Raw genomic sequence first — 13,726 nt, 5'->3', positions numbered from 1 at the left:
TTGCTTCTAATGTTAAGCAAAAATAGTTCTCAATCTAAATAAAACAAATGTTAAAGAATTAACAAAGCGTCTGATTCAATTCTATTTCTGTGTAGGATGGGATCTTTCCTGTGGCAAAATGGTTTGTTCTCCCTTCACAATGCATTGATACAGCTACTTGGAATTTATATATCAAAAGAAAAAGAAAGCTTAGGAGGAAGGCTTTCTCTTCCTGAAAAATTGCTCCATTTAAAAGATGAGACTAATTAAAAAACACAGGAAGTCTACATGTTCGACCTCTCACTCCCACCAAACAATCATTCAGGCAGCTGAGGTACAGGCATCTAATAGCCATAGGCTTCACCTGGGTCCAACATATTGATGCAGCCAGTGGCTATACTTCATTAGAGGTCTAAGGAGATTTGGTATTCCACCAAAGCTTCTCGCGAATTTCGACTGATGTACCGTGGAGAGCATTCTGACTGGTTGCACCAGCGCCAGGTATCCAGGCTGCAATATGGAGGCACAGGATCAAAAGAGGCTGCCCAGGGTTGTAGACTCAGCCATCTTCAAAAGTCGCGCCTCAAGAGGGCGGCATCCATCACTAAGAACCCTTGCCACCCGGGACATGCCCCCGTCTCATTACCACCATCAGGGAGGAGGTACAGGAGTCTGAAGATGCACACTCATTGTTTTAGTTTCTTCCCCTCCGCCATCAGATATCTGAACAGTCCATAAACTGTACCTCACTATTCCTCATCTGCATTATTTATTTGTTATTGTAATTTATAGTATTTTCTATGTCCTTCACTACACTGCTGCCACAAAACAACACATTTCATGAGACACGTCAGTGACAATAAACCTGATTCTGCGATTGTTAGCCACACTAAACAAGTGTAAATTTTTACTACTGACAATGAATGGGATGGTGACAATGGGTACACCTGCCTAATTCATCTACCCGGAGAATGCAGTTCACTGACTCTATCATTAACTCAAACGTTTACGCTTAGTCAGTCTGTCGTTTATCTTTTAGGCTGGAATACACATCAAAGTAGAAAGCCACAATTTGTTCACGTCCCTTACACACCTCCAGTTGTTCACTGACAGCTGCATAGGACTCCAGGGACAACTGCTGACTGAAAGTTATGAAAGCAGCGTACGTGTCTTTCCCCTGTGGGGCTCCGTGATCTCCTCTAAAGCTTCCACCTGCAACCTGCCAGGGTTTTGCTTCTCCTTCAGCAGCTCCCCTGGGGGCCAAGGTCGATTTGCCTCCACTCCCATTTTGTGCATCCTTTGTGAGATCGGCAGACACTGCCACAGGTTAGGCAGGTGATGCTTGACAAGATTGGTGGGCGGATGGTTCAAATAAATGTGAGCCTCTTCTGCTCTTTGCTAAGAGGATTCATGTACCCTTATTTCAGAGACCCAAAGTTCTCTGAGCCTTCGTAGATGCCACTCCAGCACAGTGATAAGATGTAGTCCAGAAATTTCCACAAGTTAGTGAGAATTTGATACATCTTCAAAGTCAAAATCAAAATAAAATTTATTATCAAGGTACACATGCACTCAATGGCCACTTTATTAGTACACCCCTGCACCTGCTGATTAATGCAAATATCTAATCAGCCAATCAGGTGCATTAAAGCATGCAGACCTGGTCAAGAAGATCAGTTGCTGTCCAGACCAAACATCACAATGGGGAAGAAATGTGATGTAAGTAATTGTTGGTACCACACGGTATGGTTTGAGTATTTCAAAAACTGCTGATCTCATGGGATTTACATGCACAACAATCTCTAGAGTTTACAGAGAACAGGACAAGAAACAAAGGAAACAACCAGTGAGAGACAGTTCTGGGGACACAGGTACATCTATCTCACCAATGGAACATTTTGCAGTGGCTGAGTTAGAGGCATTTCTCCGAGTTTTTCAGGTTTCTGCTGTAGTCCCTCGGACTCCACGCTCCCACTCTCTTCCAGCACTACCAGTTGCAGACATGGGCAGAGAAATGGCAGATGGAGTTTAACCCAGATAAATATGTAGCGTTGCACCTTGGTAGGGCAAATGCAAGGAGACAGAACATTGTTAAGGTCCTTAGCAGTGTTCCTGAGCAGAGAGATCTTGGGATCCAAGTTCATAGCTCCTTGAAAGTTTGATAAGATGGTTAAGAAGGTTGATGGAATGCTTGCTTGTATTAGCCGAGATATTGAGTTGAAACATCAGGAAGTTATGTATATAAAACTCTGGTTAGGCCACATCTGGAGCACTGAGTACAGTTCCAGTCGCTCCACTATAGGAAGGAGGTTCAGGCTTTGGGCGTAGAAGAGGTTTACCAGGATACTGCCTGATTGAGAGGGCATGCCTCTCGTGACAGCACATGCCCTCTCAATCAGGCAGTATCCTGGTAAACCTCTTCTACACCCAAAGCCTGAACCTCCTTCGTTTATACACATGTCCTCAGTATTTGGTATTTCTACCCAGGAAAAAAGATTCTGACTGTCATATGACTACAATTGTGTCGCTTCTTGGAAGACATCTTATGAGATCTTGGGGATTTATCATCATTTATCCCATTAACTTCTCAAATACTATTTCTTTTCCGAATTCTGCTTTTTAACCCCTCATTCATCCTAGGCCAGTAACTCTTCACTTTTTCTGAAGCATTTTTCATCTTCTTCTGTGAGAACAGGCAAAGATATACAATTTTTAAAAAAATTTACAGCTATTTCTAAATTCTGCAAAATAATTTTGCCTATCTCATTTTATACTGAATCATGTTAATTTAGACCATACAATACAGGAGCAAAATTAGGCTATTTGGCCCAAGGTCTGCTCCGCCATTTCATCATGGCTGATCCAATCTACCACTCAGCCCAATCTCCTGCCTTCTCCCTGTATCCCTTCATGCCCTGACCCATCAAGAATCTATCAATCAACCTCTGCCTTAAATATACACAATGACTTGGCTTCCACAGCTGCCTGTGGCAACGATTTCCACAAATTCACCAATCTCTGCTAAGGAAATTCCTCCTCATCTCTGTTCTAAAAGGATGCCCCTCTATTCTGAGGCTGTGTCCTTGAGTCTTAGATTCTCCCACCCTAGGAAACATTCTCTCCACATCCACTCTATCAAAGCCTTTCACCATTCCATAGGTTTCAATTAGGTCACCTCTCATCCTTCTGAATCTTGGTGAATACAGGCCAAAGCCATCAAACACCCTTTATAAGGTGAGCCATTCAATCCTGAAATCATTTTCATAAATTTCCTTTGAATCCTTTACAGTTTCAGCACATCCTTTCTATTATAAGGGGGCTAAAACTGCTCACAAAGACTTTCTAACCGGATGACCACAATCTATGTGGATTGGTGATAATATTTCCTCCTCACTGACGATCAACACTGGTGCACCTCAGGGGTGTGTGCTTAGCCCACTGCTTTACTCTCTCTATATCCATGACTGTGTGGCTAGGCATAGCTCAAATACCATCTATAAATTTGCTGATGATACAACCATTGTTGGTAGAATCTCAGATGGAGATGAAAGGGCGTACAGGAGCGAGATATATCCACTAGTGGAATGGTGTCGCAGCAACAACCTAGCGACACTCAATGTCAGTAAGACAAAGTAGCTGATTGTGGACTTCAGGAAGGGTAAGACGAAGGAGCACAAACCAATCCTCATAGAAGGATCAGAAGAGGAGAGAGTGGGCAGTCTCAAGTTCCTGGGTGTCAAGATCTCTGAGGATCTAACCTGGTCCCAACATATTAATGCAGCTTTAAAGAAGGCAAGACAGTGACTATACTTCATTAGGAGTTTGAAGAGATTTGGTATGTCAACAAAATCACTCAAAACCTTCTATAGAAATACCGTGGACAGCATTCTGACAGACTGCATCACTGTCTGGTATGGAGGGGCTACTGCACAGGACCGAAAGAAGTTGCAGAAGGTTGTAAATCTAGTCAGCTCCATCTTGGGTACTAGCCTACAAAGTACCCAGGACATCTTCAAGGAGCGGTGATCCGGAAAGGCAGCATCCATTATTGAGGACCCCCAGCACCCAGGGCATGCCCTTTTCTCACTGTTACCATCAGGTAGGAGGTACAGAAGCCTGAAGACACGCACTGAGCGATTCAGAAACAGCCTCTTCCCCTCAGCCATCCGATTTCTAAATGGACATTGAACCCATGAACACTACCTCACTTTTTTAATATATATTATTTCTGTTTTTGTATGATTTTTTATCTATTCAATTGACATATACTGTAATTGATTTACTTATTTTATTTATTTAATTGGTTATTATTATTTTCTTCTATATTATGTATTGTATTGAATTGCTGCTGCTGAGCTAACAAATTTCACAACACATGCCGGTGAAAATAAACCTGATTCTCATTCTGATTCTGAAGTGAGGCGTTATAAAGTCTCAACATTACATCCTTGTTTTTATATTCTAGTCCTCTTGAAATGAATGCTAACATCGCATTTGTCTTCCTCATCACAGACTCAAACTGCAAATTAACCTTTAGGGAATCCTGCGCAAGGACTCCCAATTCCCTTTGCACCTCAGTTTTTTTTTTGTTTTCTCTCCATTTAGAAAATAGACAACCCTTTCATTTCTTCTACCAAAGTGCATGACCATACACTTCCCAACACTGTATTCCATCTGCCACTTCTTTACCCATTCTCCTAATCTGTCTAAGTCCTTATTTAGCCTCTCTACTTTCTCAAAACTACCTTTCCATCCACCTATCTTCATATCATCCGCAAAACTTTGGAACAAGGTCATCATCCAAACCATTGGCAAGTAACTTAAAAAGAATTGGTCCCAACACAGACCCCTGTAGAACACCGCCAGTCATCTGCAACCAACGAGGTAAGGCTCCCTTTATTTCTACTGCTGCCTCCTGCCAATCCGCCACAGCTCTATCCATGCTAGAATCTTTGCTGTAATACCATGGGCTCGTAGTTTGTTAAGCAGCCTCATGTGTGGCACCTTGTCAAAGTCCTTCTGAAAATCCAAGTACACAATATCAACCGATTTCCAATGTCTATTCTGCTTGTTATTTCTTCAAAGGATTCCAACGGGTTTGTCAGGCAAGATTCTCCCTTGAGGAAACCATGCTGATTTCTTCCAATCCGTTACTTTACACACTATCTATAAATCTTTTATGGACTGTTTTCTTGTTTCTCATTAGTTTACACATACATTCTTCATTTTCCCTTCTTTGACAATACCTTGTTTGTTTTTGCTAAATTCTGAAACTTTCCTATGTTCGGGTTTGCTGTGCAATCATTATCCTTTCCCTTTGGTCTGATACTGCCTTTAACCTATTTTGTAGCTGTAGCTGGACCAAAGGACTTGGCCCCCAGAGGATGGTGTATCTGTGGAGTTCATTGCTACAGATAGCTGTAGAGGCCATGTGATTGGGTATATTTAAAGCTGAGGTGGGTAGGTTCTTGATTAGTAACGATGTAAAAAGTTACAAGGAAAAGGCAAGAGAATGGGGTTTGGAGGGAAAATAAATCAGCCATGATGAAATGGTGGAGCAGACTCAATGAGCCAAACAGCCTCATTCCATTTCTATGTCCTATGGTTTCCAAATACTATGATTTGACTATTACTGTGGTGTACAAGGTACTTTTTTCCTTTTTCCTGTGTAAGAACAATAATGTTAATTGACTATGAATTAACTCTGCTCTCCTCATACAAACATCAACCTTTTCAGAACATATAAGAATAGAAGTATGATCAGGTGAAATACATCTCCAGCCGATGTCCAATCCCTGTGAGAACCACTAACCTGGTGGCACGCCGCCAATAAGTTTCCTGTGAATCTTTGGAACCTGAGTGTCAGAGTCATTCAAGCCGTTGGTAAATGATACTTCCTCCTCTTCGTATCCATTAATTAGACCAAATGCATGGAACCTGCCAGGACACAAGCAAGTGCACGCTAAAGAGCTTACAGTGATAGCATGATGCTGGGTATTTCAGGCTCTTCTTCTCTCCAGTGCTTCCATACTTTAATAACTTGGCTAAAAATCAGTAATACATTTTCACCATGCGTGATTTAACCCGCTAAGTAATTCCAAGCTGGTACCAGATCTAGCAGCACCCAGCAACAACTAATTTACCTTGATCAGAATCTAGCCTGTGAAACTACAAGGGACTTTTTCATTAAGGAGACTTGACTACCTTCAAACAAAGAATGCAATCAATTCAAAATCTCAACCAATAAAATTTATCTTAATTTCTAAATTGGTAATTCTATGCACTGGTCTTTTGTGATTTTTAACTAATTACAAAATATGTTTTTTTCTGGCTGCTGAATAAAAGTATTCCTCAATATAGCATTGCATTATTTTACATTTTAAGATGTTTGTGAAACAGATCTCTGCATTAATTAATAACTCTTAAGATCCAGGTCATAGATAAAATAAGCAGCTTGCACATCAAGAAAATTAATTTGAAATCTAAAGCCTTTAAGTAGATTGTGTCATAGCATTATCATTTAGCTTAAATGAAAATAGTTACTCACACTATATTGCAAAATGTAATTAAATCAAAAACATACCAGTTTTTTTTATTTTGCGGCATGAGTTCATTGGTAATTATTTTTCAAGTTGACAATACATGTTGCTGAGTATCTAATCTTTCAGCAAGCCCTTTTAATTAATTCTTGGCACTTGGGCTTGCTGACAATTATGATTAAGGAAGGACAGAGTGAAAGAGAATACTATTTGCCCTCTCCTTTACCTACATGTTGCAAATGATGATCATAGAAAAGACCACAGCCCAGATTCAGATTTATTCATCACATGTACATACATCAAAACATACATTCCGGTGCCAACATAACATAGACATGACGTAACACAATATTACATAGTTTCTCACCATGCAAATAGAGCCAAAGCCAAAGTTAAGTCATATGTGCAAGTACATACATGCACATGTGCAATGAAAAGTTTACTTGCAGCAGCATTAGAATATCACAAGAAGAACATAAATTTAACATGAGATGTACAAATCCTTTGCAAGTGGTCTCCATGTGAGAAATAAAGGATATGGCAACACACACACACACACAAAATGCTGGAGGAACTCAGTAGGTCAGGCAGCACTTATGGAGGGGAATAAAGAGTCGACTTTTTGGGCAGAGACCCTTCATCAAGATGTGACAAAGGGTCTCGGCCTAAAACATTGACTGTTTATTCATTTCCACAGATGCTGCCTGACCTGATGAGCTCCTCCAGCATTTCGTATGTGTTGCTCTGGATTTCTAGCATCTGCAGAATCTCTTGCATTTAAAGGGTATGGCAGTTTTTGGAAAGTTTTGGCAGCCTATTTCTCTAGAAATTCCTGGACATGGCATAATTAGGTTGGTTTGTTAAGGAAGGGATGTTGGTCCATTGTTATCAAGCAGATATTACTTAGAGAGCTGGACAATAGTTAAATACAGCAGTTAAGACTATAAGATACACAAGCAAAATTAGGCCATTTGGCCCATCAAGTCTGCTCCGCCATTTCATTATGGCTGATCCAATTCCCTCTCAGCCCCAATGTCCTATAAGACCATAAGATATAGGAGCAGAATTAGGCCACATAGGCCAGTTGCCAGAAATAAAATCAGGAAAAGGTAGAAATACTCAATATGTCAGGCAGCATCTTTGGAAAGAGAAGCAGAGTTAACATTTATGATGATTATGAAGACACGTAGTCCTCTTTTATTGTCATTTAGTAATGCATGCATTAAGAAATAATACATTATTTCCTCCGGTGTGATATCACAAAACACAGGACAAACAAAGACTGAAAAAACTGACAAAACCACATAATTATAGCATATAGTTACAAACAGTGTAACAATACCATAACTTGATGAAGAAGTCCATGAGCACAGTAAAGTTCAAAGTTTCTCAAATGTCCCACATCTCATGCAAATGGGAGAAGGAAGAAAAACTCTCCCTGCCATGCTGACCACAATCCGACTCTGAGTCATCCGAAAACTTCGAGCTCTGATCAGCTCTCCGACACCGAGTATTGAGCGCCATCTCTGTCTGAATGATTCTACCTCCTTCTCGGTCACCAAAAGCAGGCAAAGCTGGGGATTTTGAGGCCTACCCTCCGAAAGATTCCCGACCACACAGTAACGACAGCAGCGAACAGGCGTTTCAGAAATTTCTCCAGATGTTCCTCTGTGCTTTCGCGTCCATTCTTCATCAAATCAGAATTGTCCACAGCCCCTATTTAACAGATACGATATCATTTTTCACCAGAGGACTACGCACACGCAGGCGCACCGCCATCTTCTCCTCCTGTCTACAGGTCAGTAGCACACCATTAGGAGCTCTGATTAAGCATTTAAGTAACAAAAACTGAATTGTAAAACTTAAGTTATTCCACCCAATAATTATGCCCAGAAACTGGATCAGGATTATCATGCTGCACCATTCATTTTCTGTGAAAAATTTTTGAAAATTGAAAATTGGGGACACTGTGTGGATCATTTCATGTGTTCCGTCTGTCTAAATATCCCTATTCCCAATGACTCTTAGCAGCTGATCCTTATCCCAACTTGCCTTAACTTCTGATCATTGTTACCCCAATCCTTGACCCTCTCCACATCTGGCCCTCTATCTCTATAACATACTTGATACCCATCTCCTTTGCTCATCACTTATCATGAGGAAAAATCTCTTCTCTACGTGCCAAGACCAATCTCTCAGCCAATGCCTCAGTCTCCAAGCAATGCAACTATTAACCCACCATGCAACAACTGACAATAGGCCATCTCAGGCATCAAACAATTTCTATGCCATAGTATCATTTCTTCTTTTTCTTCCTCTTCTTCTTCTTCTTCTTCCTCCTCTTCTTCTTCTTCTTCCTTTTAATGGTGGTTGGCAGTCTTTCTGCCATTCCTTTGCCCACTTTCCCATTGGTCTACACTCAGAGGCCACTTTATTAGGTACCTCCTGTAGCTAATAAAGTGGCCACTGAGTGTAAGTTCATTGTCTTCTGCTGCTGTTGCCCATCCATTTCAAGGTTCGACATGCTGTGCATTCAAAAGTGCTCTTCTGCACTCCACTTTTGTAACAAATGGTTATTTGAATTTCTGTCACCTTCCTGTAGGTTTGAACCAATCTGACCATTCTCTTCAGAATTCTTTCATTAATAAGGTGTTTTTTGCCCGCAGAACTGTTGCTCACTGGATGTGTGTTTATTGGTTTTCGCAGCATTCTCTGTAAACTCTAAAGAGTGTTGTGCATGAAAAGCCCAGAAGATCAGGAGTTTCTGTGATACTCAAACCACCCCGTCTGGCACTAACTAGCATTCCACAGACAACTTTACTTCAATCACATTTCTTCCTCCATTTTAATGTTTGGTCTAAACAACAACTGAACTGCTTGACCATATCTGCAATCTTTTATGCATTGAGTTGGTGCCACATGATCGGCTGATTAGATATTTGCATTAATGAGCAGGTGTACAAGTGTACCTAGTAAAGTGACCACTGAGTTTATACCCTGTTGTAATCTTCCCTGTCCACTCCACCTATTTTGTTGCCGAATCTGCAAACTTCGGCATTTCAGAAGTAAAACAAAACCTGCAAATCTGTAAACCAGAGTCCCAATGATCAATAAATGGAGGCAGTATCATTATGAGCTAGTCTTGCTGTTTGTTTTCCTACCTTCCTGAAGCGCAATGAGCCAGTTCTTTCAGAAACCGCACTGTTGCTTCCTCTTTGGCATTGAATGAGATGGTGTGGACTGGACAGGGGCTGTTTGCCAACTTCTGACGCAAAAGTTCTCTCATCCCCTGAGGACCATCACCAGCAGCAAAAAAGTAAACAGCTTCAATCTGCACAAAAGAACATTACAAGCATTCTACATATTTCTTTTTTTAAATGAACAAACACAGGGAGAGTGCTTCCCATCTTTTCCACTGGGAAGCTTATGTTCTCAACTCAACTGGCTCAGCTAGTAACAAGATAGTTCTTGTCTGTATTTTCCTTTAATATTCCTCATGTCTGACTTTACCTGATCAAAAATTTGTGTGTCTCATTACCCCAGTTACGGTACTGCAGCGTTTCACAGGAATACATATCAGAAATTAATGAACAACTATTAAAGGGGAGTTCTCTATTCTATGCCTAAGTTCCTTTATGGGTTTGCAATTTACCACATGCTAAAGCTACTAATTCATAAAATCTGCTCTGCTCTATACATGATAATAATATGGATAAGGTAAATTGTTTGTGTTTTTCCTATCATGATTACAAAGTTAACTACTGTTCTTTTACAACTATGTTTTATTAACTTTATACTGGCGGCTCTGGGGCAGAAATAAATAGTTAAAATCTAAAACAGTTGAAGAAGTAATTCTTATACATATAGCAGATGTGGTTAAGTCTACTCTAACAATAATTGAATAAAGCAGCTGTTTTGCATTTTAATAGCTACAAACACTTTAAGGTGTTATAGAAATTGGCATCTGTTCATGTCTATGAAATGCACAATGTCTCACAGTTTTATCACTTGTTGCTTGCAACACAGCCTCCACGGAACTTGTCTTGCTGGTAACTGGCATATGGCGAAGATTCCCTATCCAGTCGATTGCTGAGACTACTGCCTGAAAGCTAACAGGAACAGCTTTGTCCTGCCACATATCCATTTCTTCAGCAGCCCTGTAGGGCATTCAAAACAAGCAAGCAAAGATTAACTCTTTGAGCATCAAATTAACATCATACTTAATCCCCTAAAACAATCAAAACATATTCTGGTGGCCTTACCTACGGCTACAGAATTTTTCCTTTGTACTTCTAATGACTCAATGTCAGAATTCTGAAAACGCATCTGCAATTTTAACTTTTACATCAAGAATTCTACAGATGCTGGAAACACACACAAAATGCTGGAAGAACTCAGCAGGACAGGCAGTATCCATGGAAAGGAATAGATGAAGGGTTTCAGCCCGAACCATAAACTCTATATCCCCCTCCATAGATACTGCAGACATCCCACCCTGCAAAAACTCAATTCAGGGAGGTAGCACCCCAGCTCCCACAACCCCATACTTCCCCCCCACCCCAACCCCGGTCAACCTCCAAGGGTGTATGTAATACTTTGTTTAGTGATTTTGTCTAATCTGTAAACCAAGTTGGGTATGTGCAGAAAATGTGACATTAAAATATGTACGTATATTATATTATCATATTTATTCTATTACAACTTTAAGCAAGTCTACAGGGAGTTTGCCTCATCAAGTAGGACATCAATAGCATAGCTCCTTGGCAGCCAGCCAGCTAGTTTAGCTATGCTATGCCAATGAATGAATGACACCTGTTAAACTCACCTCAGCACGTCTTTTACATTTTAACCCACCATGAGCAATAGAAAAGTCACTGTTGCAAACAGTGCAGCGAGCAACACTGTCATTATTTTTGAGGTCGACTGTAAAGCCGCCCACAGAGAAAACTGATAGGTCTACTTAGCAGGGGTCCCCAACCTTTTTTGCACCGCTGACTGGTTTAACATTGACAATATTCTTGCGGACCGGCCGACCGGGGCCAGGGGTGTTAATCACGACCAGAATATAGGTGATAAGTCAACTATAAATCAGTTATAAGTGGCTAATACACTCAATTTCATTTCTAAAAGGGTTTATCTAACGAATTTAATATTAAACACACAGCGCATATTTTCCTCGCATGAATGTAGTGATAAGTCAATTATAAGTCAATAGCATCATAACATTTTAAGTAATGTTTGGATACTAAACACACAGTGCATATTTTCCTCGTATGAACATATAAAATCATTGCAACACACCAATATTGCTGAATCAGTGGGAGCCCTGGGCTTGTTTTCCTGCAACAAGACGGTGCCATCGAGGGGTGATGGGAGACAGCGATACTCGAAGGGGGTTCCTTGTGTCCAGTCTATTCCGCAATTTAGTTTTTGTTGCATTCATTGCAGAAAACTCCACTTCGCAGAAATATGTTGGAAATGGAAGCAACATTTTCAGTGCTTCCGTGGCTATCTCAGGATATTTAGCCTTGACTTTGATCCAGAATGTTATGTTATGTTATGTCAAACATACTTTTCAGCCGCCATCATTTGCAAGCTCGAGGAGATGATTTTCTTCCTACGCTGACATGGATGACGCGTGGGTCATGACCTCGCGTGCGTTCACGTTCCAACAGTGGGCATGACAGGGAATGAGGAAAGGTGCAGCTGACTCATATCGTTTCATATTGCCAAATCATATCATTTCCTCACGGCCCGGTGGTTGGGGACCACTCTTTGCACGAAGAGAGACCAATCAATATGCTCACTCTCCCTCTCCCTCTCCAAAAAATCAATTTCCGGGATATTGTATATAATTTCCGGGCGTCAGGGAGCCACTATCAATATGCGGGAGACTCCTGGAACTTCCGGGAGAGGTGGGATGTCTGGATACTGTCTGGCCTGTTGCGTTCCTGCAACATTTTGGGTTTGTTGTTCAACATCTTTTTCAACGTTCACCATAATGAAGCTGGCTACTATTGCTTTGGTTCCCCTTTGCAAAATCCCATTGCCTCTCAGCTGTTATCCTGGCATTAGGGTCATCCCAGGCCTTAGTCATTGTAGCCAGGAATTCAAATGCTCTAGGCCTCACATCAGCATCGTCATGGAGATGTCCTGTTAAAAATAAGCCATCACACACCGGCAATTGGCATTGTGTTACAGTGACAACACTTTATTTTTAGCATTGGTAGCACTAATTTCCTTTAAGCAACAGTTTCAAGCACAGAATGACAGGACCTAGATAAATCATTCCAAAGGCTGTTGTTTTATTTGCTCTCAGTGTTATTGATGAGCCACTTCTTCACATCTTCTTCCATTCCCAGTAATATATTCTGCTTCCTTTGAAATTATTCTTAGATGCTGAATATTAAATCAAGGGAACACCCTTGCCAAGAAATTCCACTCTGGGTGAGTACTGCTAAATGCATTAGGTAATGGTTAATGGACTAAATTTAGGAGATAAATTTCAAAGTACAGACATACACTTAGCACTGAATATCAAGGCAGTTCCTTACATGATCAGAATAAATCACCTAGGAAGAGGTGAAAACTAGTGAAATTCATCACTACTGAACAGCTGTAAATGGATGGAGGGACCAAGTCAACAGACTGTGCTTACTTGAGAAGTAGAACCATCAGCTAGATCTCAGGTGGCAGAGTCTGAGGCCTCATCCCCATTTTTCCCTGATAAGTCTCTATCATCAGTTTAAAATAACCTCAGTAAGGAGGTAAGTCATTGCTAAAGATAAAAATTATATTAATATATTAATTTAAAGTTTCTTAACTTACCAGAAATCAATTCAATATTATAAGCGAACGATGAACAAATAAACTAATTTCCAGCACTTGCCTTTCCATTTAAGACCAATGATCCCATTTAATAGAATGGACTATGCTGTTTACATAACCACTCTTGGCATAAAGTTGTTTCAATGTAAAAGGTGCAGAATCCATTATGTCAGGAGAAAATGACCAAGTGTTCCCTCCGGAATGCCCATGGGGATGCAAGAATGACTCTGCCCTATGTTTCAGGTCAGGTCATTTGCCAGTAAAGCATCTATGGCTCTCAACTCAATTAAAACTGGAAGAAACTTGTTACAGAACAAAGAAAGCACTTGAAATCAACACAACAGACCACAAACGTCACCTAGTTAACTCACACTTCAATC

At 40.6% G+C, this 13,726-nt stretch overlaps 1 protein-coding gene across 4 annotated transcripts in view; it reads right to left on the bottom strand.

Annotated features, from left to right (window-relative positions):
• LOC134349729 (von Willebrand factor A domain-containing protein 3B-like) overlaps window positions 1–13,726 on the bottom strand; it is a 180,619-nt gene that overhangs the window by 115,799 nt on the left and 51,094 nt on the right. For all 4 annotated transcript variants that reach the window (XM_063054493.1, XM_063054494.1, XM_063054495.1 and 1 more), the window contains 3 exons: window positions 10,516–10,675; window positions 9,680–9,849; window positions 5,792–5,916 (listed from right to left, as the gene is read on the bottom strand). In XM_063054493.1, the coding sequence (XP_062910563.1) occupies window positions 5,792–5,916; window positions 9,680–9,849; window positions 10,516–10,675 (455 nt within the window). The remainder of the gene's footprint in view (window positions 1–5,791; window positions 5,917–9,679; window positions 9,850–10,515; window positions 10,676–13,726) is intronic.

The sequence above is a fragment of the Mobula hypostoma genome, chromosome 7, assembly GCF_963921235.1.
Source record: "Mobula hypostoma chromosome 7, sMobHyp1.1, whole genome shotgun sequence".
NCBI classification, from domain to species: domain Eukaryota; kingdom Metazoa; phylum Chordata; class Chondrichthyes; order Myliobatiformes; family Myliobatidae; genus Mobula; species Mobula hypostoma.
The sequence above is the reverse complement of the archived record's forward strand: the minus strand, read 5'-3'. Positions and strand labels throughout refer to the sequence as shown.